This window comes from Neovison vison, chromosome 14 (genome assembly GCF_020171115.1).
Source record: "Neovison vison isolate M4711 chromosome 14, ASM_NN_V1, whole genome shotgun sequence".
Lineage (NCBI taxonomy): Eukaryota > Metazoa > Chordata > Mammalia > Carnivora > Mustelidae > Neogale > Neogale vison.
Genome location: NC_058104.1, coordinates 5902210 through 5930186, shown reverse-complemented (window position 1 = coordinate 5930186; position 27977 = coordinate 5902210). Strand labels below are relative to the sequence as shown.

The 27977-nt window shown below is 46.5% G+C and overlaps 1 protein-coding gene across 3 annotated transcripts in view; it reads left to right on the top strand.

Moving 5' to 3' along the window:
* Positions 1-27977, top strand: part of RNF216 (ring finger protein 216) — a 143921-nt gene that overhangs the window by 57457 nt on the left and 58487 nt on the right. For all 3 annotated transcript variants that reach the window (XM_044233867.1, XM_044233865.1, XM_044233866.1), the window contains exon 13: positions 213-291. In XM_044233867.1, coding sequence (XP_044089802.1) covers positions 213-291 — 79 coding nt within the window. The remainder of the gene's footprint in view (positions 1-212; positions 292-27977) is intronic.

Sequence of the window (27977 nt, the reverse complement as noted above, 5' to 3'; positions counted from 1 at the left end):
CGGATGTGGGACTTGATCCCAGAACCCTGGGATCATGACCTGAGCCGAAGGCAGAGGCTTTAACCCACTGAGCCACTCAGGTGCCCCTAAACTCTATTTTAAAAAAGAAGTAAGAACAACAACAAAAACCAACAAAAAATAAAACTCTCTGTTATTATGAACATGAAATCAAGTTAATATTCTGAGTAATATTCCTTCTGTTTTGATTGTAGGTGCCCCTCCTGTAGCTTTCCTGCTCTGTTGGACAGTGATGTGAAGAGGTTCAGTTGTCCCAATCCTCGCTGCCGGAAGGTAGGGAAGCATATTTTTTCCTAGACTCATTTTCTAGATTTTGATGTGACAGACTACACTGATGGCCAGATAACTGCTGGTTATCTGCCTTTTGACCTGTGAGAAGGATTTGTGTGCTCTCCTTTTCATGAAAGCAAATGAAGTTTGGTACTTGGTGAATCATGGTTGACATGGTTGCAGAAATAGGGGCCAACTGTGGAATTTCAGTCACCTGTTGGAGGCCTTCTTGTGAGGGCATATGTTGTGATGTAAAATGTGAAGGGATAAAGGCCTGGGCATCATGATGGCATCTCTGTCGCATCTAGTAGATTATTCACTATCTGTTCTTATGAGAATTGATTGTGTTGGGTGCCAAAGCCATCCAGTCATCTTGCTACTGAAAATCTTCTTTGTTACTAGACTCCACTGTGAGCTAAGAACATCTTCAAATGTGTCAGCTATTTACAAGCCACTAAGAGTTTTTAAATGTCTAGCATCAACCTCGACAAGTATGTTTTAAGCCATTTTCCTAAAATAGCATGACCAGGGTGCCTGGGTGGCTCAGTAGGTGAAGTGTCTGCCTTCGGCTCAGGTCGTGATCTCAGGGTCCTGGGATGGAGCCCTGTGTCTTCGGGCTCCCTGCTCAGCAGGGCATCTGCTTCTCTCTCCCTCAACCCCCCTTCCTGCCTGTGCTCATGCGCTCTCGCAAATAAATAAATAAGATCTTTAAAAGAAAATATCATGGCCAGAGTTGAACATTATAATATCTCTGCCTTGTTGCAGGAGTGAAGAAATGAAAGTAGTCATTGGGAAAGGAGGAAGAAACCAAACTAAAGGACTAAATTTTATTCCTTTTGTTTTCAGCATTCACATTTCTTTGTAAAACCTGAGTGTATTCTTAGAACTTCCGTGTCCCCACCCTAAGGCTGTTGCTATAACAATTGTCCCAATAGTCTCTGGCTTTTGGAACCAAGGGGAGCCCCTGACTGCCATGTGTGCCCCCCAAGCGCCCAGTACTGGAATGCCTGGGGAGGCAGTAGCCAAGGGAAGGAAACGGAGAGTGGGGGAAAAGTAGAGATGCTGGAATGTTGTAGGTCTGAAGATCAGTAGTCCCGAAGGCTCACAAGCTGGGTGAGGCCAGGTTATGCAGGTCTTGAACACCAGTCTGAGGTGGCAGAGGGCGGACGACAGGGGGACTGAGATACCAGGGAGAGCTCTTCGGCTGTTGTAGGCCGGGTCAGAGACCCCCGTCACTGCCACCTCCTGTGGAGTCTCTAGGAATTGCTAGGATGGAGCTGGGAACTACATTTTCTCTGAGAATCCCAAATTAGACTCTCCCAATAAAACTGCTCATAGACATTTGGAAGGCCAAAGAAAAGGTGAGGTCAGTATTCTCCGGAGACAGTAACAGGCAGTCATATGGGCATATGTGAGTCTGAAACCGTGTCCTGTTAGTGTCCTCAGAACATCAACCTGTGAAGTCAGTGAAAGTGTCTGAAGTAGAAACATCAAATATTCAGCTTCCTCTCCGTGAAAGGGATATACATATCTTCTTGAACTTGGAGGTGGCCATGTAGCTTCTTTTGGTCAATGAAATGTCAGTGTGGATGAAGTCAGTCACTTGGAGAAGAAGTGGTAAAAACCTAATTTGGGGTGATGTCAACAAGTAAGCAGCCCCAGACCTTCGTTCCCCAGCCCCCTACAGATACACTGATCGATAGTACACAGACCAGCTCCCTTTATGAGAAACTTAGAAACCAATTAAGAGGCTCCTGCATTCCAGACATTGCAAAGCTGGCTCCCTTGAAGCCTGTAGGAAAATTCATGAAACTCACTTGCCAGAGACCCTCCCATCTGCACATACAGGAAACCCCTAAATCCTAGCTTCCCCCCAGAGGGAGGGAGAGGGAAGACTTGAACATAATCTAGCATTCAGACTTCTTGAGCAGCTACCCAAGGGGCTGGCTTTGGTCTTTCCTGACACTAAGCATTGACAGGATGGGGCACCAGGTTGGAGATAGCTGAGAACAAAGGCAGCATTTTATTTATTTACTTATTTAAGTAAGCTCTATCCCCAACATGGGGCTTGAACTCAAGACCCAGAGATCCAAGAGTCACATGTTCTACTGACTGACGTGCCAGGTGCTCCCAAAGGCAACATTTTAAGCTGACATACACTTGCTCACCACTGCCCTTCCCCTCAGTTTAGTATGGAAAGAATTGGAGAAAAACCCCAACTCCTTGCTTCTGCCTGAGGAGGGAAGGAGTTGAAGCATAGGTCCGGTGTTCTGACCTTGGGAGTACTGCCTAAAGGGCTGGTTATTGTCTCACCTGACTCAGTGCACTGACAGGACCCTGCGGACCCTAGATGCCGGGAACACTAGAGCTGGGAGGCTCGCTGCTGCGCCAGAGGACCCACGGTTCAGACAGAGACAGCGGTTGATACGGTTTGACAGCTTCTCCCTTGAAGAGGGGAAGGGTGGAGCATGCACCCAGTGTTCTAGCTTCTTGGGGGAGGAGATTTTTGAAGGGACTGGTTTCTCTTGCCCGCCTCAGCACTGATGAGACCCACCATGCTGTAGATAACTGGGGGCTGCTAAGAACAAAAAGAAGGTGGACTGCTTATAGCAGTCCTGCAGTACTGTAGGCAGACACCAGAGATTTTATAAATATTTATAAAAGATTTATAAAAGAGATTTATAAGCTCCTGAAAATAAGCCAGCAAAACTTCTCTAATTGGGAATTTACATTTGTTAAGTCCAAAGAAGACACTTCCAAGGGTTCCCAGAATCTATAGCTAGGTTGACTGGAAAGGTCTTTCCTTATGCAAAGCCAGGGACTGTTTCTTCAAATATGTGGATCCTGCCACAAAGCAACAGGGCACAGGAAGAAATACAGTCCAACCAAAGGAACAGAGTAGATATCCAGAAAGGACACTAAAGAAAAGAAGGTATGTGAATTACTTGAAAATTTTAAATTATCTAGCCAGAAGAACAGAAAGGAAAAAAAGAATGAAGAATAAGGAAAGCTTGAGGCACCAGTGGGAGGGACACGATTAAGTGAATTAGTGTGTGTGCTGTAAGAGTTTCGGGAGAAGAGAGGAAGAGACAGAAAGCTTATTTGAAAAAAATCAGATTCTAAAACTTCTACAGTCTGGGAAAGGAAAATGGATATCCAGATTCAAGAAGCCAAATAGGCCCCAATTGAAATGAATCCACACGGTATAAGGGAGAGAGGGAGAGTTAATATTGTTAAGATGTCGTACCTGCCCAGTGCCACTTAACAGATTTAATCACAATTTCTATGAAAATCCCAGCTGTTTTTTTTTTTTTTTTTTGAAGAAGAAGAAACAGAAAAAACGATCCAAAAATCTGTATAAGCCAAAAACAGTCTTGAGAAAGAACAAAGCCAGAGGGCTCATACTTCCCTGGCTTCAAAGCATAGTACAGAGTTATAGTAACCAAAACAGAATGGTAGTGGTATGAAAACAGACCTACAAACCAGTGGAACTGAACAAAGAGCCCAGAAGGAAGCCCATACCTACGCAGTCAGGGGCCTCAAGATTACACAGTGGGAAAGGTCGTTCTGCTCCACAAATGGTGCCAGACAAACTGAATGACTGCCTGCAGAAACACCACAGAGATCAACTCAAAATGGAATAAAAACTGAAACACAAAATCTAAAATTCCTGGAAGAAAACATACGAAGCTTCCTAATACTGGTCTTTGCAGTGATTTCATGGATATAACGAAGGCACAGACAACAAAAACCAAAATAGACCAGTAGGACTGCATCAGACTGAAAATCCTTTGCACAGCAAAGGAAACCATCATCAGTGAAAAGGTAGCCTGTGGAATGGGAGAAAGTATTTCCAGATTATTTCTCTGATAAAGTGTTAATATCAGTAATACACAGGAATTCCTGTAACTCAGTGACAGTCAGAAATAAGTTAATTAAAAAATGGGCAAAGGATTCAAATAGACATATCTTCAAAGAGGACACGCAGATGGTCAGCAGGTATATGAAAAGGCACTCAGCATCACTCGTCCAGGAAATGCAAATCAGAGCCACAGTGAGGTTGTCTCTTATCTACTAGTACGCTCACTGACACAAAAAAGGGGAAAAAGAAATAGTGTTGATAAGGATGTGAAGAAATTGAAACCGTTGTACATTGCTGATGAAAAGTAAAGCAGTACAACCCCTATGGAAACTAAAAATTAAAAATACGGGCAGCTGGCTGGCTCCGTTGGTGGAGCGTGTGACTCTTGATCTCAGGGTGGTAAATGCCAGCCCCACATTAGGCGTGCAGATCACTTGAAATAAAAATCTTGGGGCACCTGCGTAACTTAGTTGGTTAAGCATCCGATTCTTGATCTCAGGGTTGTGAGTTCAAGCCCCACATTGGGCTCCACACTGGGTGTAGAGGTGGGGAGGAGGGGGTGGTAAATAAATAAAATCTTTTTTTTTTTTTTTTAATTAAAAAATATAAGTACCATACAATCTAGTGATCCTGCTTCTGAATATTTTTCCATTGAAAACAGGATCTTGGAGAGCTGTTTGTACTCTCGTTCATTACGTTGTTGTTCACAGTAGCCAAGACATAAAAGCAACATGTCTATCCATGGATGAATGGCTAAAGGAAATGTCTTTCCATACAATGGAATAGTAATCAGGATTTTGAAAGAAAGAAGTCCTGTCATGCTACAACATGGGTGAACCTTGAGAACATGATGCTAGTGAGATAAGCCTGTCACAGCAAGACAAATCCTGTGTGATCCCTCCTACTGCAGGTAGTAGTCACTTACAGAAGCCAGAAAGAGAAATGGTGGTCGCTAGGGGGCTAGGGGAGGCGGGAACAGAGAACTGCCATGCAATGGCTGTGAAATTTCGGTCACCCGGGATGCAAAACTTGCTGCTGTACATTTGTGCATATGTAGTTAGCAGTACTGTACTATACACTTTCAGATTTGTTCATGGGGTAAATTTTGTGTCTTGTGGGGTTTTTCTTAACCCAACGAAAAAGAGAGCTAAATGGTTCCTTGTCCCTTCCTTCTGCCAAGATGGACATGTAGAAGTAAGTCTCTGTTTGGAGCTACTGAAGTTTGAGTTGGTTCCAACAGCATAACCTAGCATGTCCTGACTGGTACAGATCTTGAGAACCAAAACAGATGATGGGGGTGGAGAAAAGGAACAGATTTGAAGGATAATGGGGAGATAGGATTTGAAGGACACACTGGCTGGAGGGGTAGGGAGAAGTCCGGATGACTCACTTCTCTGGTTTAGGCGGTAAGTGGGTGATGATGCTATTCACGTGCAATTGCAAATCGAGTAGACAAAGAGGGGCGCCTTCGTGGCTGAGCTGAGCGTCAGACACTTGATTTTGGCTCAGGTCGTGTCCTCGAGGTCATGAGATTCTGTCCCGTGTTGGGCTACACACTGGGCCAGGAGCCTGCTTAGGATTCTCTCCCCTCCCCTTTCTTAAAAAAAGGAAGAAAAGAATAGAAAAAGATTCCAGGAGAGAAGGTTGGTCGATTCTGTTTTAGACATGTAGAGTTTTGAGGCTGGAGGTGTTCAGTATATGTATGTTTGCCTGGCACATAGGTGATCAGTAATTACTTAGAAAGTGATTGGAGTCAGGAACATGAGGCAGGATCTAGGCTAGAGGAAAATTCTGTAGTCAGGAGTAAGAAGCATTGGAAAGAGGGAGCCCTGGGGACAGGGAACACATATGGGAGCACGGAAAGCCTCCGGCAGGCCATCTAAGAAGTAGGTCACAGGAATTAGAGAATGCTGACAGCATTTTGCTGTAGTCTCGTCAAATTCATAGATGAGTTTAGGGAAATAATTACCATTAAAGTGAGTCCTGATGGGTTCAAAGCATGTACTTAACGTTTTTTTCAGATCCTTTTTTGTCCCTTAGTAATGTTTTCCAGTAAAGAAAATGCATCATAAGGCTTTCTCAATGACAGAGTGCTTCAGAACTTGACCCTCCCTGCATATGAGAGCATCCATGTTCTGGACAGTTTCCACCTTTGGGTAATGTCTGCAGAGTTTGGCCCACCGTGGAAAATAAAGTAAAAACTGTCTCTTGGGAACCTGAGGCAGAGACAGCAGGTTGGGAAGTTCCTGCCCTGTTCTTCACGGGGAAGGGAGAGCCGGCTTACAATTAGGTCTAAGGTGGTCCCTCCTTATTCGGCACTATGGAGAGTCACCACTAGGTGGCACTGACACTCCATGAGAAATGGTTTTCCTCTTGAGCATTTCAGAAGTATGTCAGTCAGCAAGACTGTGTCTCGTAAACAGAATTCTTTTAGGCTCAGTACCAAAGCAAACCGCTGTGTGCATTTGGAATTTAATATCAGAGATGTCAGTGTTTTTAGAACCTGTGCTTTTACAAAACTTTTTCACTTAAATGAATTCCCCTTATGACATCGTTTCTTTTCAGCTAGGTGGCTAAACCAGCCGTTAATCCTTGTGGATTGCTTATGTTTAAGAAATGAGCCACAAACTGATTTTTGGCCCATGTGAGACTAAGGGCATCTGCTTCCTCACTGCAGTGTCTTTGCCAGTAATCTAAACTCCGGTTAGATTTCCAGGAACTTGTCACTCTGAGATGAGGCGTTTATATTAATGCATTATCTAGAGGCTGGCTTGAATGCCTGGAATCATTCCTCTAAAATCCCTGAAGAGAATAAGATACTGTATCTTTGATGAAATGGGGAGAGAGTCTTTGTTTCATTGATATGATGGAATGCTTTTGTCAAGGCCCTCAGCGCCCTGTGTGTTTGCAGATAAAGGATTCTTCAGTTTGTTTTCAGCATGGTGCTTTTAGGAATGAATTGAATGTGTTTGGTGTGGGACTGCAGAGTGTCAGATAAAAGGAGATTTGAAAATGATGCATGTGGAATATTTATTCTGAGGGTCAGAATTTCCCTGTTGAGTCTTTCTGTACTTTTCCAGAATCCTAGCTTTGCTCCATAAATTCAGAGTTTTGTACGTAGAGCTTTCCAGAAAGGTAGCCAGAGCTAGATGGTGGAGGTTTAAGACTATTCATGAAGTAAGTGCCAAGGGAGGGAGCCCTGTCAGGTGGTAAGACTTCAGTTGAAGAACGGTGACGGACCCCTGGCTGGGTGTTCCTTAGTGAAACCAAGAGGGTGAGCGTGGCTGGACAATCAATCACACGTCTTTTCCTGGTGTGACTTGTACTTGTTTTCCTGTGTCTTTCTCACCTTTCTTTCCTGTGTTTCTCGTCTCTTCCGTACTCCTCTTTTTCTACTGTTTCCAGGCCCCATCCTGTCCTTTGTAGCGTTCAGTGTTATTGACTCCACGGCAGTGAAATATAACCAGAATTCACATCTGCAGTGAACCAGTTTGTTGCTAAAAAACCAGCATCTGCGGCCGCCTACCGTAGCTGGATGGCTGCGTGAAGAGAATGTAAATGAGCCTGGACCAGCTGTCAGTGCCAGGGCGGCTCCAGCTGTGACAGTGGACGCTTGGCACTTATTAGCAGCACTATAATTTGAGGCCCAGCCAGTCAGCTGACTCCTGTGCTGAGCACAGGCGTTTACATTTATGTAGATCTGAATGAAGCTTGATCCTCTTGTTCTATCAGGGAGGATCTTTATTCAGGAAGTTATGTTGACAAGAACCGAATGTTTGGGTAACAAAAGGATTTTTTAAGTCCCTGAGTAAGCGCTCATTCTCTGGCGTGGAAGTCCAAGCTTCATCATTCAAGTCCACAAAAGAAGTGGGGTGAGGTGGGATGGGAATTCCCTCCTGGGGATTTGGCATGCCCCTGCTCACAGGTGAGTCACTTCCTTCGGAGCTGGAACCCAGACCGCAGGCTGCATGGCATGCAGGCATGTTGGGTAGGTGCCTTTTAGGGCTCTCAGCTCTTGGCATTTCCCCCAGCCACCCTAAAAAGTGACCTCTAAGGTGCGGAGTGGAGGGACAATATTTACCCAATGAGGAGAACCCAGAGGGAGGCTTCCCTCTGGGACACAGTCCCAGAGTAGATCTCAAGCAGCATCCCTGTGGGTGCCCTCCCGCCAGTCCTGGAGCAGAGCTGGCATCATGGCAGTGAGGTTTCAGGATCTAACTCTGTTTTTAACTTCATATTTTTGTTATTTTCCAGTTTTTAAAATCCCTTGTAGCAAACAGCTACAGTGTTTGTGTTCATCATCGGCTTCTTGATCCTTGGAAGATTTTGGTTGACAGTTACACTTCATTACTTAAGATCTTCACACATCTAACACTGTGACTAGAGAGCCTGGTTCTTTCAGTGGATGTGCGCGTGTGTGTGTGTGTGTGTGTGTGTTCCCAAGAAGAATAAAAACAACAAAAGGCAAATATTATTTACCTTTTTTCCTATACTGCCTTCCCAGTAAAAGTCATATAAAATACGGTGTCTGCTGTTGTTTGCAGCACTTACCTGAAAAGGAGAGAGAAATCTACTCAAGGGGAGGAAAGGTAAAATGTATACGTGGGAGAGGGGTGTGCCTGGCAGGCTAAGTCAGTAGAACTTGCAACTCTTGGTCTTGGGCTTGTGAGTTCAGTCCCCATGTTGGGTATAGAGGTTGCTCAAAAATACAAAAAATCTTGGGGTGCCTGGGTGGCTCAGTCCTTAAGCGTCTGCCTTCGGCTCAGGTCATGATCCCAGGGTCCTAGGAGGCTCCCTGCTCAGCGGGGAGTTCCACTCCTGCTTGTGTTCCCTCTCTTGCTGTGTCTCTCTGTCAAATAAATAAAATCTTTTTTAAAAATATATAAAATCTTTAAAAGTACATACACACAGGGCACGTAGGTGGCTCAGTTGGTTAAGCGTCTGCCTTGGGCTCAGGTCATAATCCCTGGGATCATGTCCTGTGTCAGGCTCCCTGCTCTGCTTCTCCCTCTGCCCTTCCTCCCACTCTTTCTCTCAATCCCTCTCTCTCAAATAAATAAAAATCTTTATACACACAGGTATACATACATGTATACACACAGGTTAAACAGAAAAGCTAATATAAACAAAACAGGGTTTTTTCGTTTCCCCTTGGTCCTATGGGAGTAGTTTTTATTCCTATATTTAATCTTTTCTGTCCTGTGACACTGGGCACTGAGCTGTGAAAACAAGTGCCTCCCCTTCCTGGCCTGCCTTTGAGGAGGCTGAGAGGATGGTAAGCGGGCATCGGCGGGGCAGCGGGGGGGCCCCTCCAGCAGGCCGGGGCAGCCCTCACACTTCTCCCCTGGGAACTCGGGTCGGCGCTCCCTCTCCAGCACGCAGAGGAGCGCATTTCAGAGCCCAGGAGGTCCAGGCAGGCTGAGCTGTCAGTGTGGACTTGGGTATTCGCCCATTTCGTTGACACGCACCCCAACCCCACCCCACCCAGGAGAGCATTCCCCCAGAGCCTTGACCCCAGAGAGCATTCCAGGACTTCTTTTCTCACCCGGGGAAGCTGCTCTAGATGCTTAAAATGTTGCCACCTTCCAGGAGACAAATCACAGAACTCTCCGTTCGAAGGAAGAGGCTTTGTGTTCCTCTGCCGTCAGCAGTGCTTGGAACACACACTTGTGCTGGGCTTTATTAGGAAGTTCGGAATTTGGAGACTTCTCTGGAAGACCGCCGTGTGAGAAGCATTCTCTGGTGTGCGGCTCTGGACCCAGCGCTGAGCCGGGCGCGCCGTGAAGCCGCAGATAGTGTGGCGCCCGAGGCTGCGGCTCAGAAGACCGCCTGGCGTCCTGGAGAAGACAAGGGATTTTGATGTTAAACCGGCTCAGGCTTTTGTTCCAGCTCTTCGGCTTCTTGGCTTTGTGACTTAGGGTAAATACGCCCCCTCCCTGAGCCACAGTATTTAAATCTGTAAAATGAGGCCGGTTGCACCTACCTCACAGACCTCTTGGGAGAAGTCAGTGTAGTGTTGGGTGTGTCTCGAGGCAGGGAATGGGGAGTACGCGCGACCGTGCCAGCTCCGGTGCCTGGCACGTCTTGGGTCAGGAAACGAGCTGCCGCACAGGGAAGGTGGAGACTGACGCCACAGTGCGCAGGTGAGGAATTCCTAGAAAGGGGGAAATTGTCCCGTTATTTCTAAACTCTCCCTCAAGAGTGTGGAATTCCCCTAAGGTGGGCAGATGTAAAGTCCCATTAGGGACCAAAAGATGACTTCTCGCATACCGTAGCTTCTCAAATCACGTACTCAGAAAACTCCTTTCTCATTAGCGTGCCACATGGAAAGAGGATAGGTTTTTTTTAAGCGAAATTTTGTGCTAATATGTTCTGTAAGAAATGACTACTGTTGCTTTAGCCCGCGTTGTTCCAAGTTCAGAGAAGGACCCGTGCTTCTGTGGGGAGAGCCGTGTCCTGATGAAGGCTGCCTATGCCCCACGAGTCTTAGTTTTTGGTCCACAGCACTGCTGTGTCCCTCCTTCTGGGTTTCTCGTTGATTTTTTTTTTTTTAATCCCTTTCTGAAAGGATTGGCATTTCAGGGAATATTTCAAGAGATGGGTGTAGGAAGGACCAAGAAAAACAATAATTCGTTTTGCTAGAGAACCCAGAATTAGTCACAGTGAAGATAAAAATCCATGGTTTGTCTCCATGACACATGGGTTATGTTTTTTGTCTTTTCTTTTTCTTTTTTTTTTTTTTAAGATTTTATTTATTTATTTGACAGGCAGAGATCACAAGTAGGCAGAGAGAGAGAGAAGGAAACCGGCTCCCCGCTGAGCAGAGAGCCCCATGCGGGACTCGATCCCAGGACCCCAAGATCATGACGTGAGCCAGAGGCAGAGGCTTTAACCCACTGAGCCACCCAGGCGCCCCTGTTTTTTGTCTTCTTGGTAGGTACAGATCTTTGAGTCTTGACCCCACCCACCCCCAGTGCAGCAGGCAGGCCCGGAAGTCGGTGCTGCTCAGTCTCACTGTCCTTGTAGTGAAAGGACATACCTCCTTGTCTCTTTTTGTTGTCTGGGTTTCTGCTAAGATACGTTTTCTGTGGTATGGAAAGAGACTGAATTTTTAACAGACTTGGATGGGCATGTTATTAAAGCTGAAACTCTGACCCTTTCTCATGGTTTCTGTGGCCACCATGAGCCATTGCTTATCAGACTCACCACAGCCTAGCCCTGTTCACAAACCATATGGGGATCATAAGCTCTGAGTGCCTTTCTGGAAACCACAGTTATTTGTTTAGTGCCTTCAAATGTTTTGTTAAAATAACTTAATGGTTTTCTTGTGTGTGCCTGTGGCCTCATCAAAGGAGAGACGCATTTTGATTCAAAGTCTTTAGAAATCTCACGTTAAAAATCCCTCAAGAATTGATGTCTACAAAATATCTTTATAGTCATTTGCCTTCTTTGTCTTTCCACTAATTGTGTGACCAGGTGTCAACATTCTAATTTAATTCGTTTTACTGGTTCTCACTGCAGTGTCCTTGGAGGAGTGTGCCTGCGTCACATGTGCATGTGTGTGCATCGCGTGTGCGTGTGTGTGGTGCGCACGTGTGTGTCAGAGCACAGAGCCTTCATGTCCCCTCTTTGCGTTCTCAGCACAGAGCACTGCAGGGCTTCCACCCTTGCAGGTAGAAGAGAAATTGTTGCTATGGTAATAGCACAGGCATGAAAACACCCCATCTCCCTGTGGGTGTGTGTGTCAGGGAGGAGGAATGTGGGCAAGGGAAACAGGAGCAAAAACGAATGCTTAAAGCACAGAGCGGAGCTGTCGCAGGGTGGAATTTCTCGTGTGTACTGTTGGATTCAAGGTCATTTTCCTATTGCTGGGTAGTGCCTGAGCAATGTAAATGGCGTTTGACTGTTCAGTGTCCTCCCTGACTTGGAGACAAACATATAGAGAATGAGGAGGGCCTCTTTCACCCCTGAGGCTGCATGGCCCTCTCCCAGACCACGATTAGAAATGCATGTCTGGATCTGTGCGCCAGTTTACTGTTCGGAGTGAGATTAACTGCGCGGTCGCAAAGCCCACTGCCCTTCGTCTCCACGGTAACAGGCTCGGGAGCCAGCCCTGCCATTTCTTGAGAGCGAAGGGCAGCTGTGTGCTCTGTATCTGCACCACATACCAATGCTCCTTGAGAAAACGACCTTGGCGACTAGGATCAGCTCTGACAAACTGAGTCCAGCCTGCCAAGGTCAGGGTAAGAAGCACAGCCTCGGCTCCTGCGCCGTTCTGTCAGAAAGAGCAAAGGCAAAGGCGGTCCCAGTCGTGTGAGGTGGGGGTTGGTACCTTCAACAGTCAGATGCTGACAGGCCTGCCAGTGGAGCTCTTACCAGTAGTGTCTTTTGGGGACTTTCTGCTCCTTGTCTGCTCAGTCACGGCTAGCAGGGGACATCAGGAGTCAAATCCAAGGCTGCCTTACTTGGTATTAGGTGGTTCTAGGTGTGATTTAGGTGTGGCTGGCTGGTGTTAAGAGTCCTTGTCTTTTAGAGATACAAACTGAAATGCTTATAAATGAAATGATACGTCATCTGAGATTTGCTTTAAAATTACACTGGGCCAGGGGCGCCTGGGTTGCTCAGTGGGTTAAGCCTCTGCCTTCAGCTTGATCCTGGGATCGGGCTCTCTGCTTAACAGGGAGCCTGCTTCCCCCTCTCTGCCTGCCTCTCTGCCTACTTGTGATCTCTTATTGTCAAATAAATAAAATCTTTTTTAAAATAAATAAATAAATAAAATTACACCGGGCAAAAAAAAAAATTACACTGGGCAGTGATGCCTGGGTGGCTCAGTCGTTAAGTGTCTGCCTTCGGCCCAGGTCATGACCCCAAGGTCCTGGGATGGAGCCCTGCATCCGGCTCCCTGCTCAACAGGAAGCCTGCTTCTCCCTCTCTCACTCTCCCTGCTTGTGTTCCCCTTCTCACTGTCTCTCTCTGTCAAATAAGTAAATAAAATCTTTATTTAAAAATAAATAAAGTTACACTGAGCAAGAGAAGATGTGGTACAAAAAGCTAATTGGCCCTGAGTTGATAATTATTAAACCTGAGGGATGGGTATGTGGGGACCCATCACGCATGTTTATTGCTTACACTTTTATATATTTAAAAAGTTAATTTTAAAAACATCATATTGGGAAAAAAACCTAGTTTCACTTGACTTTTCTATATTTGTGTTCTTACCTACTTTGTTGCTTTGAAGGCATCTCACTTTGGGGCACTGCAAAGATCTGTACTTAGATGTCCAATTCTGTGGCATGGTCACTTTTTTAAGAGATGAGGGAAATTTGTTACATAATAGGAAAATGTTAACAGCTCTTTGTGGGAAGATGAAAGGGCTGGTCATCTTGGAGGAGGGAAGGCTGTGTGTGTGTGTGTCTGTCTGTCTGTCTGTCTATGGTTTCTGTATTTGTACAAGATTCTTCTGTAGGAGTGGTCATGACTTGGTGTTTTCCAGCTTCCCTGAGAAAAAAAGACTTCAGCTACCCAGAAGGAAATCCAGAATGGATCACTAGACCATAATATAACCAGTGAAACAGGGTCTAGGAACCTGGGCCCCTGTGCCAAGGCCCTGCTGGAGGTTTTTGGACAGCTTTGGATAGGCTTTCTCTGGAATGACTTCCAGCATATGGTGCAGCTTTGAGGCCAGAGAAGAGACCAGATGACCTTTTGGGTGTCCTTCCAGTCCAAAGTCCCTGGTTTCCAATACTGAGGGTTTTCAAACTGGTGTTTGTATTTGCTTTCCAAAGAGAAATAGTCTAAAAGTTTCTCAGATCAAGTCCCTATAGCCTCATAAAAGCACTTTTCGGTTTTATTTCATCAGAAATTCGTATGAGAAAAGCATTTTAAGTTTCAAAAGTTCCCCATACCTGAGAAGCTGATTGAAATTCTAGTGCAAAGAGAGTGATGGAGGCCACAATTTTTTCTTCTCTTTTCTTTGACTGCAGTTTGTCCTTTCCACCACTTCTCTCCTCTTCAGTGAGATTTTGCTGTTCCAGACGTCTCCAGTTGCCATAATTCTCTTGGCTCCCAGGCCCTCTCACCTCCCATAAAAGCCTCTTCCTCTTCTCTCCTGAGGCTGGCGCCCATTCTGACCTCCCCTTAGCTCTCGCAGCATGGCTCTTCTCTCCAGGCAGACTCCCTGCCCCTGAGCCCTCTGTCACCATGGCCCTGTCTGCTGTGCAGCGCTGCCTTCTCCCCTGCATTTTTCCCTTGGACTCACTCCTTCCTACAACTTTGGCCTTGCTGTCTTATTAGCTGCTCCCTCAGCATAGGCTTATGCCAGCACAGGCTGGTTGGCTTTGATTGGAATTTGGTCATTCCAATGACCAAATCATTCAGATTGAATCATTGAAATCATTCAGATTTTTATGGAGTATTGCTATGCCTCAAGAAATACAAAATAGGCAGCAACAGTCCTATCCTGAGATCTGGGTCAAGGGAAGCCAACTCCCTTGTGCAGACAGCTAAATAGTGAGATGTAATGGAAACTGCTGGAGAAAGCCAGAGGAGGGAGAGGACAGTCATTTTCATTGGGTACAGTCTGGAAACACTTCGTGAAGAGCTGGATCTTGGCCTGATAGAGTCTTTTTTTTAGATTTTATTTATTTATTTATTTGACAGACAAAGATCACAAGTAGGTAGAGAGGGAGACAGAGAGAGAGGAGGAAGCAGGCAGAGAGCCTGATGTGGGACTCAATCCCAGGACCCCAAGACCATGAGCAGAAGGCAGAGGCTTAACCCACTGAGCCACCCAGGTGCCCTTGGCCTGACAGAGTCATAACAGGGCCTGATAGGTGCAGGTAGACCAGTATTCCCGGCCAGGGAGTGATGCAGACAGAGCTATTCAGGGGTCAACCAGTAGACGTGTGTGACCAGAAGAAAGTTGACTAGGAGGATGGATGGACTCCAGCTCAAAAAGGGCTCTACAAAGTAGAGGCCTGACTCTGATTCTGGACACACCAGGGAGCTGTTGCAAGCCTGATGTAGAGATGGTGTGATCAAAGTGCTGGTGGGAGGATGGATCTTGTACAGCCACAAAGAAGGCATGGGGGGTGGGGGGAGATGGGGGGGGTGGCAGCAGGTGGTGCCTGGAACATCTGGTTGTTTCTGGTGACCTAGCAGCCTGCGACCTGGGGATGCACAGTGCTCTTGTGGTCCTTGGTTAACAAAACCTCTAGTCCCAAAGCCCATTTGTGCAGTGCTGTGGACATTTGCTAGCGTTCTTTTACCCTTCTCCAGGAGGCCTCCCTCTGGGAGTGAATTGGCCTAAAGAAACACCAGTCTTGGGATACCTGGGTGCCTCACTTAGTTAAGCATCTGCCTTCGGCTTAGGTCATGATCCCAGGGTCCTGGGACCAAGTCCCACATCGAGTACCTTGTCAGCGGGGAGCCTGCTTCTCCCTTTGCCTGCTGCTCCCCATCTGTGCACTCACACACATGCTCTCTCTTGCCCACACTGACAGGTAAATAAATATAATCTTCCAAAAAAAGAAAGAAAAGAAACACCAATCTTCTGAGGGCTGACTGAGGGGCCAGAGGGGAGAGGCCAGACGGTCCAAGGCTAGCAGTGCATCCTGAGCATACACATGCAGGCTGGCCCTGGAGCACACACACCACCCACACCCCACACCCTGCACCCTGCACCCTCCCCGCCCCCGTTGGAAGAGGAGGGAGGTAGAGGGCATGCTGTGGTGGAGGGGTCCGCAGTGCCAGCTACAGGAAAACCGGACATTTGGCCCCTCATTTAGTGGCTGCTACTTTGCTCCAGTTCCATGGCCAACGTGGTTTTCTTAATCCTTGGGTGCCTTAAATATGGAAGAAACCATGTAACCATCACAAGCTTTTTCCCACCCATTTAAAAAAGGCTTGTTTTCCAGCCGAAATCTTGTTGGATAAGCTTAATTTCTCTCACTCAGATAAGCTTAATTTCCCTAACTCCAATGTGCATACAGAGAATTGCCTAATTCTCCTTTTGCAACATGTTTTCCCAGCTGCTGGGAGGCCTGGGTTTTTTGGGGTGGGTTTTTTTTTTTTTTTTCTTTTTTTTTCTTTTTTTTTTTCTGTGAGCCTCCTGACAGAAATGCAAACAATTTAAGGCCCTCTGGTACCAACTGCTGTTTCTTACCCCAGGGACTTGGATATTGGTGTGTTTTCCCCGGAATGTATTTATCTGGAGTTAGTGGCTACTCCCCCATCCCTCTGAGCCGCGCAGGAGACAGGGATCAGGCTGACTGGGCTGGCCTGGGCTGGCCTGGGCTGGCCTTCACCAGGAGCGGCAGCTCCTCCTCTGAGCAAGGCCATCTCACTGCCTAGCTTCAGTTGCAGGGCCTCGTTGTGCAAGGAAATGAAGGCGTTCCTTGGAGGAGATCTGATTGGAACCGTGTTTTCTGGGCCACCTCTGCTTAGATCTTCCAGCAGAACACAAATGGCCTTTTTTATACCTTGTTTTGTAAAAAGTGCATTTCCACCAAAATAAGGCTTGACACTGTTCATAAATAAACACATCCCTTTGCGGGCCAGGCAAGGAAGGAATGCATCTGGGAGCAGTTCGGCGGGGGGTTTGCTTTTCCCCTGCTGAATGCCTGGTGTGCACTGTCCATCCAAGGGTGGCTGAGGGGAGAATGCTCTATTCTGTTGCTGCCAAAACCACAACAAATGACAACTTTCCGTTCTGTCATCTCTCTCAGCTCCACTGCTGGGCAAGCAATTCATTTTTCTACCATAAAAGGGCAACGAAGCTTGTGTAGAGCCGTGGCGCCTTCTGCACTGCAGTGAGAAAGCAGAAGACAGCCCGGGAGAGAGCACGGCTCTGCGTTGGCCGGGCGCATCTCCTACTCAGGCCAGGCCACAGGGCGGTGGTGGCAGTGGAGAGCAGGGCATGGGAGCCGTGCTCTCTGATTGGGCATAGTGAGGTCGGAGCAGGCGTGGCTGTCCTTGGCATCTCGTACTCATCTAGTGGGACACATGAATGTGTAGTCCAGGGCTGTGCAGAGGAACTGCTCCAGGCCTACCCAGGTGGTTTTATAATACTGGCATCTGGTTTTCTCGGTTTCTAATAGCAGGCACCGGATTTATCAGGGGACCTGGGAGATCATATAGCCCCGACACCTTCCTTGTATGGATAAAGGGAAGAGGTTAAGTGCAAGGTTCACGTAGTTTGAGGAAATTCTCCAACTTCTGTTTTTCACTTATACGTGGACTCTGGATTCAGGGATAGTTCTCTCGTCTGTGTAAGTCCTCTGTTTGCCTCCCTTAGTTGTGAGCCATAGAGACCCAGACTAATAAAAATATCATTCTTACTTGGTGGGTGGCTGTGTCAGTCAGCCAGGGCATTCCAGAAAGTATGTTTTCTTTGTAGTGTTGTTGGCTATAAAATTCATGGATCTTTTAGGTGATTATAAATAAACACTGTTCAAAGTCAGTATAGGAGTAGGTAGAAAGCAAACATTTAGCTTTTTTGGTAACAGTAGAGTGGCTGTAGAATTCCTGCCCCATAAGCCTGCTGAAGAAACCAGAATAGGAGCTCTGCGTACAGTGAGCTGGAGCCCCACGCCACAGCAGGGCCACCGGCACAGACCTCTGCCCTGGGCCTCCGCCTTGTCTTGGAGCAGCCACTGCCCTAGAGAAAACAGGTTCCCAGGTTGAACTGTCCCCACATCTTTTTCCCTAACTCCCCTGAAGGTTTTCCTATAAAGAGCTAAGGTTTGTCATTTACACTTACCTTAACTCTTTTTTTCTTTTTTTTAATTTAAAGATTTTATTTACTCATTTGAGAGAATGTGCGTAGGAGCCGCGGCAGGGAGAGGGACAAGCAGACTCCCCACTGAGTATGGAGCCCTACGCAGGGCTCTGTCCCAGGACCCAAAGATCATAACCTGAGCCGAAGTCAGATGCTTACCAGTTGAGCCACCCAGACATCCCTACCCTTACCTTAACTCTTAACTGCACATCTGATTTCATAGCGGATTCTGGAAATAAGCCAGGCACATTCTTCAGGGAATAAAAACCATGTCCAAGAATCTTGCTGATCTGGAAATTTGGGAGGAAAGCAAGGATTTTCAAGTTTAAACTTTATTACCCCAATAGTACTGGTGGTCAGAATAGAATCTCAGCTCACTGGCTCAGAATCAAAAGTTAACTCAGAAGTCATTCTTGGAAGAGAGTTACACTGAATAGAGATGGCAGAAACAAGCTCAGTGTAAATGATTCAGGATCACATTCCTAGACCTTGTTGGAAACTGTTAAGGTGAGCTTAAATCTTACCATTCCAGCAAATAAAGCAAGTGGGTAGGCCATGGTAAAATGGAGCATTTACACAATTCTTTTTTAGCGTGACCTATCTAAATCCTTTTTTTCTCAATAGCATAAAACTAAATATCTTAATCTATTAAAGAGCTAATTGGTATATTTTCCCCTGGTATTTCTCAAGATCTTCACTGCCCTCAGAATAAACAGAATAATGCCCAAAAGAATTTGTCTCCACTGCCTGTCTCATACAGTCTTTCCTTGTAGAAACCTTTGTTCTATTGTCAGCAGCAGCAAGAGAATTCCATCTTACAGAACACGTACTCTTATTAAGTGTAATTTTTATCAGGCTAATTTCTCAAGCAAATAGCATTTCCTTCTTGGATAGAGCCTCTCCCTCCCCATCCATCACTGTCTACGCATGCCTGGGCGTCCTGGCCATGTGGTGACCAGCTTAGAGACATCAGCCTGCTCACTTCCTAATTTGGTCACAGTATGCTGCAGGCAGCCTTGCCAAACTTAGAAAAACACAAACACAGGGAGTAGCTTTGATACAGCAAAGGGGGATTTCCTCTTATCAGAAGTCCTACAGTTCGCCTCTTGCTTCCTCTAAAAAGAGGAAGTGACACTTCGGAGGTTATAGCTCACCCTGAAGTTCCCTCTTTAAGCCTTCTCCTCCATGCTGGCCTCTGCCCAGCTACTTACTGCTCTTCCTTTCCTCAGCCTTCTTAATGCTTCTCAGCATTTGCAGAGTCTAATTTTATTCTTAGGGAATTTTAAGGAGTTTTCCACTTGAATGTCCATCAATGGGAAACAGGTTAAATATGTCTTGGTGCATACACCAGGGGATGGCAGGCTATTTCTAGAAAGGGCAAGAGAGCAGACAGTTTAGGCTTTTTCAACTACACAGTCTGTGTCATAGCTTTTGTAGCACACACGTAACCCTAGACGGTGCGTAAATGAAATAACGTGGCTGTGATCCAGTAAGATGATGTTTATAAAAACAGGCAGCAGGCCAGATTTGGCCCATGAGCTCCAGTCAGTCAACCCCTGGCATACGCAATAAGATTTAAAAGTATGACATGGGTCCAGTAGTGCCAAGACAGAGCTGCCCCCAAGATGTTGTTAAGTGAAAAAAGCCAGTTGTAGAGCGGTGGGTGGGTATGGTATGTGTATATCTGGGTCTCAGATGAGTGGAGGCCAGGTGTGCTGACATGTACGGAAAATCCGTGTGGAAGGGCAGTTTCTTGCATTGGTCCCCAGATGGTGCTTCAGGGGAGGCCCACGGAGGTGGGGGACGGGGCAGTTGGTCTGTATTCCTTTTTCAGTTCAAAAAATAATGTACTCGGGATGCCTGGGTGGCTCAGTTGGTTAAGCAGCTGCCTTCAGCTCAGGTCATGATCCCAGCGTCCTGGGATCGAGTCCCATATCGGGCTCCTTGCTCAGCCTCTGCTTGCCATTCTGTCTGCCTGTGCTCGCTCCCTCTCTCTGATAAATAAATAAAATCTTTAAAAAAAAAATAATGTACTCATTTTCATCAACCCAGACAACTCCAAAATTTTAAAGCAAAAGGATTTTGTTCTGTTGGTTTTAAGGGAACTCGAAAGGTAGAAATGTTATTTTTAAACTGTACTTGCATGTGTTTGACCCCGTAGCCATTTCTCCTGGATCGTTGTGGGGGCTGACTTTACCTCCCTCAAAAAGAGTTCATGGTCTCAGATTATAGGTGAGGTGATAGAGTTTCAGGATCGGCAGAAAGAGCTGGAACTCGGCAGCTCTGCCTTCTCACTGCCCCTTCTGTAGGAGCCCCGTCTACAGCGTGTGCCCAGGAACTGCTGGACAGTACACAGCCAGTGAGAAAACCGTGGCCCCAAAGTCAGGGGATAAATACAGCTTTCATTAGTTACCATTCAAGACTGCTTCCAGCTGCTTCCTTTTCCCACAGAGACTATTTCTGACTCACAAGTAAGAATGGGTTCTGATTCACCTAAGCTTTACGATGACCAGTTTTAATAAAAATGTCTGCCCTTGATTGTGAAACTAGCAGATGAAGTTACTTTCCTACTACGAAAAACAGCTCACTTTTGGTATGTGAGGGATGAATAAAAGGTTTAATAGCAAATCCTGCTCTGCTTAAAGGACAGTGAAGCTAACTAAGAACAGTTCAGGAGTCACAGATAACAGTCAGCCTTGCTGTGTGGCCCTTCCCCCAACTACCAAGCAAGTATTTCTCAGATAGCTCTTCTGATCCTTTTCCATGCATAATCTGCAGGCTTGTGTGTGGTCATTCAGTTCTTTCTATGAAGCTCTTTGCAGGAAGGTCGGATATGGTACCTTTGGAAATCCCCCTTGGAGCCATGGCGGTGTGAGGGATTTGCAGATGCGGAAGCAGTTGTAACAACGCAGTGTTGTCTTCCACGAGGGAGGGCCTGGCTGCCAAACCCCGGGGCCTGTTCTGCATCACTTGTCTTGACTTTCCTTTAAAAGCATTAAGTGGGAAGGTACCACCAGTTCTGCTGAACAAGCAGGCATTGCCTTTTATGAGAGAAGTCATTTAAAACATCGAAAATATGTTTGAAAGATACTGGTGTACTTTTCTCTGACCTCAATTTCATACACTAGTAACTCTCCCGAGCCGGAGACTTAGCACGACACACTCCCTGCCAGGTAGCCAGAGACGTGTGTCCCCTTCAGAAGAGGGAGCGAGCTCCTTCGAGGATACCAGGAAGTTGCTCTTTGCCATACATACTGCCCTAAAGGGACTATTTGCGTTTCACAAAATAGATTTAGATCCCTCTCTTTCCATATCTTTATCTCTCTCCCTCCCTCTCACAGACACACATCCTCTCCTCTTCCCCTACCAACGCCACCTGCACACCACCCACCCCCACACCACACACACACACACACACACGCCGTAGTCTCTCCATTACTGCTTTTAACCTTGAAACCTCTATTGCACACTTACGCATCCATCCTGTTCCTGCTCTTGCATTATTAATGGGCCTGGAGCAATCCAGCCAGAACGCTGACATTACTAATTACTGCTTATAACCGAGAAGTAAGGAGCAGGGAGTAAAGTGGGTCACAAGACAGTGTCATAACAATAAAATACTGCTGTCGGGCAGAATTGCATGGTGTCTGTGCTCTGTTGTTCGGGGTGGAGGTGGGCTTTCACCACAGGCTGACCCGGTAGAGACCCTGCTGGCAGGAGGGGGAAATAAGTGCTCTTCACCTCGGTCACCGCAGGCTCTCACTGTCTGTGCACAGGGTTAGAGAAGGGGATTTGTTTTGTTTGTATTAGTCCGTAAAAACCTCCAGGATTCTTGCTCTAGCTGAACAGCATGGTGGTGTGAGCCAGAAGGAACTGCCGCAGAGGGCTGGCTTCGTCCTCTTGGGGCCACGTGCTGTGTGCCCTGTGCTTGCCTCAGCCCTTCCCCTCCAGGTCTGAGTCTGCTCATCTGTTAAGCCCCCCACACCAGCCTGACTCCTTGGAGAGTGGATATGCCTCCGTGCGTTCATCTGTGCTCTTAGAAGATGTGAACTGGGGGGACCAAACGCAGGAACTGACCTGACTCACAAAATACTGGGCGGCAGAGCAACCTCAGCGGAGGAGGGCCCCAAATTTAACTCTGCCCTCAGCTAGCCAAGGCCCTTCCCACCACCTTTTCCCTCTGGAATGAGGATAACACCAGCCCTGCTTGCTTGGAGGGTGGTGTGGTGCTGGCAGATGTCTTTGGAAGGCAGGGGTTGACAGGCCCGGTGGGAGCTGCAATGGCAGGTTCTCTAAGGTGAGGGCAGCATCTCCTCCCCCGGCCTGAGCGGCGTAGGATTCAGAGAGAGGAGCATTCACTGCGCCACAGTGATGAATCTGATGAATCTCGGGCCTTTCGTGTCACCTGAGAACCTTAGCCAAAACCCGCCTGGCTCCTGAGAACACTGACGGTGTCTGCCAGAGGAACAGGAAATAGAAAGGGACTTTAAAGATGCAAGTAAAATAAAGTACAGACTTACCTGGCCCTTCGCATACCAGTTTCTAGAACTACACATACTTAGATTATTTTACCTGTGTATTATCACAGGATTCCAGTCCTGAACTAGATTTCTTATGCTGTGGAAATGTCATCACTTGTACAAAGTCCAGGAGGAAAAGAAAACTACTTTGAAATAGTATTTTCTATTTGTTTAAAAGTACAAAAGACCATTTTGAGAGGACACAGAGCTTGGACTTTTTTTTAAAATAGCTCATGAAAGAGGAATTATTGATCACTTGACAGTAGAACTGAGAAGAGGTAGGTTTCTAGGTGCCCTGCCTCCTGGTCTTGAGATGTTTTGCCTTTCTCTTTTCTTCTTTCCCTTCCTTTTTTTTTTTTTTTTTTTTAAATACTATAGATGTGGCCACAGTTGACAGAGTGTTGGGGTGAGTCACAGTTCTCAAAACAGAAAGTAAATCCTGTCACTTTTTCCCATGTGTCCCACACCAACCAGGTGCTTGAAGCAGGCTGTGTGGAAGGGCAGGCATCCCAAGGTGGCATTGCCCTGCGGTGGGCTCCCTGGTGCACTTGCACACTGAAGGCCGAGCCCCACACCAGGAATTTCTGTCTCTTCGCCTTGCCCTCCTATTGTTCCACAAAGGATGGAGCCACAGCAGAATCCTCCATACCCAGAGCTTTTCAGATCCACTTGATAAAAAAGGGCTATTTCCTTTATTCAGTTCTTTGAACTCTTTTCCTCTGTTTCCTCATTTAATCAACATTGGAGTTCAGAGTCCGTTACTTTAAAAAGCACAGTGATCTGTATGGTAATGTTAGCCATGGCCATTTAGGGGCCTTTGTCATGCTTTATCAAAAGCAACCCTTTTTTTTTTTTTTTTTTAAAGCAACCCTTTTTTAATAAGAATGTGAAATAGGGGCACCTGTGTGGCTCAGTGAGTTAAGCGTCTGCCTTTGGCTCAGGTCACAATCTCAGGGTCTTGGGATCGAGCCCCATGTTGGGCTCCCTGCTCAGCAGGGAATCTGCTTGTCCCTCTCCCTCTGCCTGCTGCTCCCCCTGCTCGTTCTCGCTCTCTCAAATAAAATCTTTTAAAAAAGAACGTGAAACAGATTAACTGAGAATTATCCAGTGCTAGAGTCACTAACAAAATTTTACATAACCCATCCTAAAAAAATAAGATCGATCTATAGGTACTAATCAGGAAACCTCTCCAAGAAATGCACTATCAAGTGAAAACAGCGAGGTAAAGTGTGTGCAGTGTGTTTGGGTCCTCTTGTATAAATATGTAAAAGGTTTATCTGTTAAGTATGTATATATATATTTTTTTTTTCTGGAATGAAAGAAAAACTGCTAACAGAAGGGTTAAAACAAGAGGAGTCCACTCCGTCTTCATTTATGCCTTTTGTGTTTCTTAGTAGTGTGTACACGGGTGTCCTTGCTCTCGCCAGTCATGTCTGTGTCAACAGAGATTAAAACAAAACCCCCAACAACTTCAAGACCGAAAACGTGTTTTAGCCAAACCCTTTCTCCTGACATTCAGTGTGTCTGGAATGAACCAGTCAGCAGCGCTGGCTTCCATTTCTTTGTAGCTTTTGGATATGTGAATGTCTGGTACTATATACAGTTCCCACCCCACTTCATTTACGGGCCACTTTTTACAACTTTTTATGCTCTCCTCTCAACATAAAATAATTGAAAGAAGACAAATCATTGCTAGAAATGCCTTTCAGTTTTTCACAGTTTTGTGCTTTTAACAGCAGAATAACACCCTGGTGTCCTCACTGCCCAGCAGTAGGAATCTGGGACTTGAAGCAGGAAAGTCTTCTGTTAAGAACACTCTCATGTCTGTTCCAGGAAATTTTGGCAGAGTTTCATGGCATTTCGATGGTAAAGTTTCATCTCACTCATTTGAACTGCACGGCTCCCTCCATCTGTTAGACCTAGACTCGTGTCAGTGTCCATATCTGTCATCGCGTAGAAGTGAGATTCACATGGCAGGAACTTTGAGGCTAAAATCTGTGTTGTATGTTTTCTCAATTAGGGAACAGAATCAATACACAGAAAGCAGAGACTTTGCTGATTGGATGTACCCATTGCTCTGATGTTTATTTACTGCTCGAGCCACCTCTCTGATTTCATTTCCAAAAGCTAGTACCTTTCATTTAACATAAGTAAACTTATCAGAAAAGCTGGTTTTCTCCTGCTAGAAAACAGAGGAAACAACAGGGTGATAGGCTGCTAATTATGGAATGACAGGAAGAGTTTGGGGCATAACCTGTGTAATCTAGGCAAGTTCTTCATTCTCTTAGTAACTTGGTTTCCTCTTCTGTAGAATGGGTATGATGAAACCTGCCTGTCTCAGTGGGTTGTTCAGGGATTGAAGAAGGGATGTTGGTAAGGTTCTTAGGTGGCACCTCTCATCTTCAGAAGTTGGGTGTCTTCCCTCCAAGACACACAATAGGTTGGGGTGACCACAATCTCTTCGGTGGTTGATTATCAAAGAGAAGGTTATCTCTGGAAGACGACACAGAACAGTGTGTTTTATTGAGAAGATAAAATAGAAGAGAGGATCCCAGGACAACAGAAGCAAAGAACTTTTCCAAGACTCTGGGGGAGGGGATGCCCTGTCAAGACCCAAAGTGGTGAGGACTAAAGTGGAAATTATCGGTGGGCAAATGCTGTGGAGCCTAAAAACAGTGACGATGTTTATCAAGGCTCTTTTTTCTAAAGCTCAGGATGACCAGAGATTCTAGCTATATTCTTTCTGCCGCGTTTTTACAACGTGTACTTCACTGAATTTTTTACATAGTTTTCTACAAGACCAGTACTTTAAATGCATTATAATGCTATGAATATAAAGAAGTCACATTTTTAAAATGTTTTGCTTTTGTCCAAACCTTCTTAACATACATATTTAATTACAAGGCATGAGGATTAATGGGGCTTTGAATATTTAAAGCTCTTTTCCCGAGATTAATTTGATTTAATTACCCCTGAGCGCAGCGTTTCCAGCCTTGGTGACTTGCTGTTTGGATGTGTCTGTGAGAGGAGAGGGGCTCAGGCGTGCTTCCCCACCCGCCAAGCCCCTCCCCGTTCCTTTTCAGCTCATCACTTTGTCCTTTCAGTTGGGGGAAGAAAAGAAAAGGTAGTAGAAGTTGCCTCTACGGAGTTCATCTTACAGCTTGCTGTGTTTTCAAAGTAGCAGTGTTTAGTGTGCATCCCTTGGCATCCAAGACGATAAGATAATAGAACACTTTCTACAGCCCTGCTCTTCCAGAGATGTAAAAATCCTCACTTGGACCCCAGACAGGGGCCAGTGGACGTCTCCTCTCCCAACATTGATCACAATTATCTATCTAGTTGTGAAGGCAGAACAGGGCCGAGAGCCTGTAGAGCAAAGAGAAGGCGGTGTCTTTGTTCAAGGCAGTTGGGTTCTTTCCACCTCAGGCTGTCCCCGCCAGCAGAGCCACCCTTGTGTCCACATCTGTGGCGATGACAGCTGTGGGGAGCTTCCCTGCTTCCGGCAGCCTGAGGCCAGTGACTGATGGCTCACTGTCTTTCTGCTGTGGTCTGGCTCCCTGTAAGAGGCAGAGTGTGGAATGAGCAGCCCGTGACAAAGGTGGCAGGGTTGAGGGGATGCACGGGTGTAGCCCACAGAAGCTGGCTCGCTCCGGTGTGCCGCTCCCCGGCAGCAGGGCCGGGCGCTTGTGCTCAGCCTGAGCGGGGGACAGGGTGTTGAATGATGGCCCTTCCCTGTACAGCCTGGAGCGTGGGGTTGGGGAGCAGCAGCAGACTGCCCCAGTAGGAGTTCACGTTTCCTTCCTGCTACAGGAGGGGACCCTACAAAAGCTAGGGTTTTGTGCCTTCAGAGCCCATTGAAATAGCTGTGAAGATGTCAGTAGAGGCTGCCCTGTTCCCCTCTGCTCAGGAGCTAGCAAGGCACGGACACCTGGGCCTTGAGCAGACCTGAGAACGCAACACAACTCCTGGGGTGATCTTTGCTGCCACTGACATGAGCCAGCCTTGTTTTCCAGAAACCCCAGGGGCATCACGCTCCAGGAGTGGCAGCTGGTGCTTCCTGTAGCAGGTCAGGAGTAACAGAGACTGGCAGTAGTTTGAACATCAGGATGGTTTTGTTTGTTTTTATATTTGCTTTTTATTATTATTTATTTTAATTTATTCATTTCTTTTTAGTATATGTGCTGCCGAAGCGAGCACTTGCTTTTGCTTTTTATTGCACAGGCTCAGCTTAGAAAGCCCCCAACTAGTGGAACCCCATGTTCACCCATCACAAGTCAGTGTCAAATACTGGCCAGGCTGAATTGCTTTTCTGCCCCCTTGTTCTTCACACATCACCATCTGCTTTTATCTAGTCCTTAACTCAGCCACAGCCAGCCTTCACCGTATGTAACTTGTCATATAATGTTACTATTTTTCCTTAAAAACTTCCCTGCTTTGTCCCGCACCCCACATCCCCCACAATAACTGTACAATTCATTGATTATCTGCTGCTTTGTTAAGCTCTTTAAAAACTATTCCCAGGCTTCAGTGTTACCCTGAAAGAGATGTCATTACCCCCATTTTACCAGATGGAGACCCTGGGGCTTGTGGGGTGACCCGATCAGGTTGGGGGCCACTGGCACGGTGGTGGAAAGACTCATCTGAGGCAGAACAAAAGACCTAGATATTTACTGAATATACTGCAAGGGAGCAGTGGGCAGTACAGCAGAGGGGAGGCTGTGTGCCAGGACGTGGTGACGGGAGGCCAGAGTTAGGGGAGAGTGAGGACATGCGGGAACATACAGAATTTCCCTTTTGTGGTACCTGCGCCTGCTCGCAAGTAGCCCATTGGTGAGTCAGATCCTGTGACTCTTTCAAGGTGGGTGGCCTGATGGAACTGTTCGCGTTTAGCCCAGCGGTCCCTGTGGGCCCTTGTGCCTTACTCATGTCACCATCATTCAAGCCTGTTGCCTAAAAGTGGCCTCTGCCTGGCTCAGGTTAAGTACACATCCATAGACAGCAGAGCCAGGATTGAGGCCAGCACATCTGTTTAGAAGGTTCTAGTGACATAGTTAAGATAGTGATGCCCGTGGGGTGCCGGGGTGGTGTAGTCAGTTAAGCGCCCAACCCTTGGTTTTGGCTCAGGTGGTGATCTCAGAGTCCTGAGATCGAATCCCAAGTCAGGCTGCACACTCAGCATGGAGTGCTTAAGACTGTCTCTCCCTCTCCCTCTGCCCTTTCCTGCATGCACGTGCACTCTGTTTTTTGGGTTTTTTTTCTCTCTCAAGTAAATAAATCTTTAAAGAAAAAAAAAAAAGATGATGCGCAAGTGCCTGTGGCCAAGGTTACATCTCACAGAGAGCAAGGAGATGACATTGCTCCTACCTTGGTGTGGCGAGGAATGTGGGAGGCACCGGCTGTCCCCCTCATCACTGCGTGGGAAGAGCAGCTGTCCTTTATGGGGTGCACCCAGTTTCTCATTTATCTTTGCAGAGAACCTGCCAGGTACTTGTTCTCCCCATTTTTATTGACAAGGAAGCCCAGCGCACGG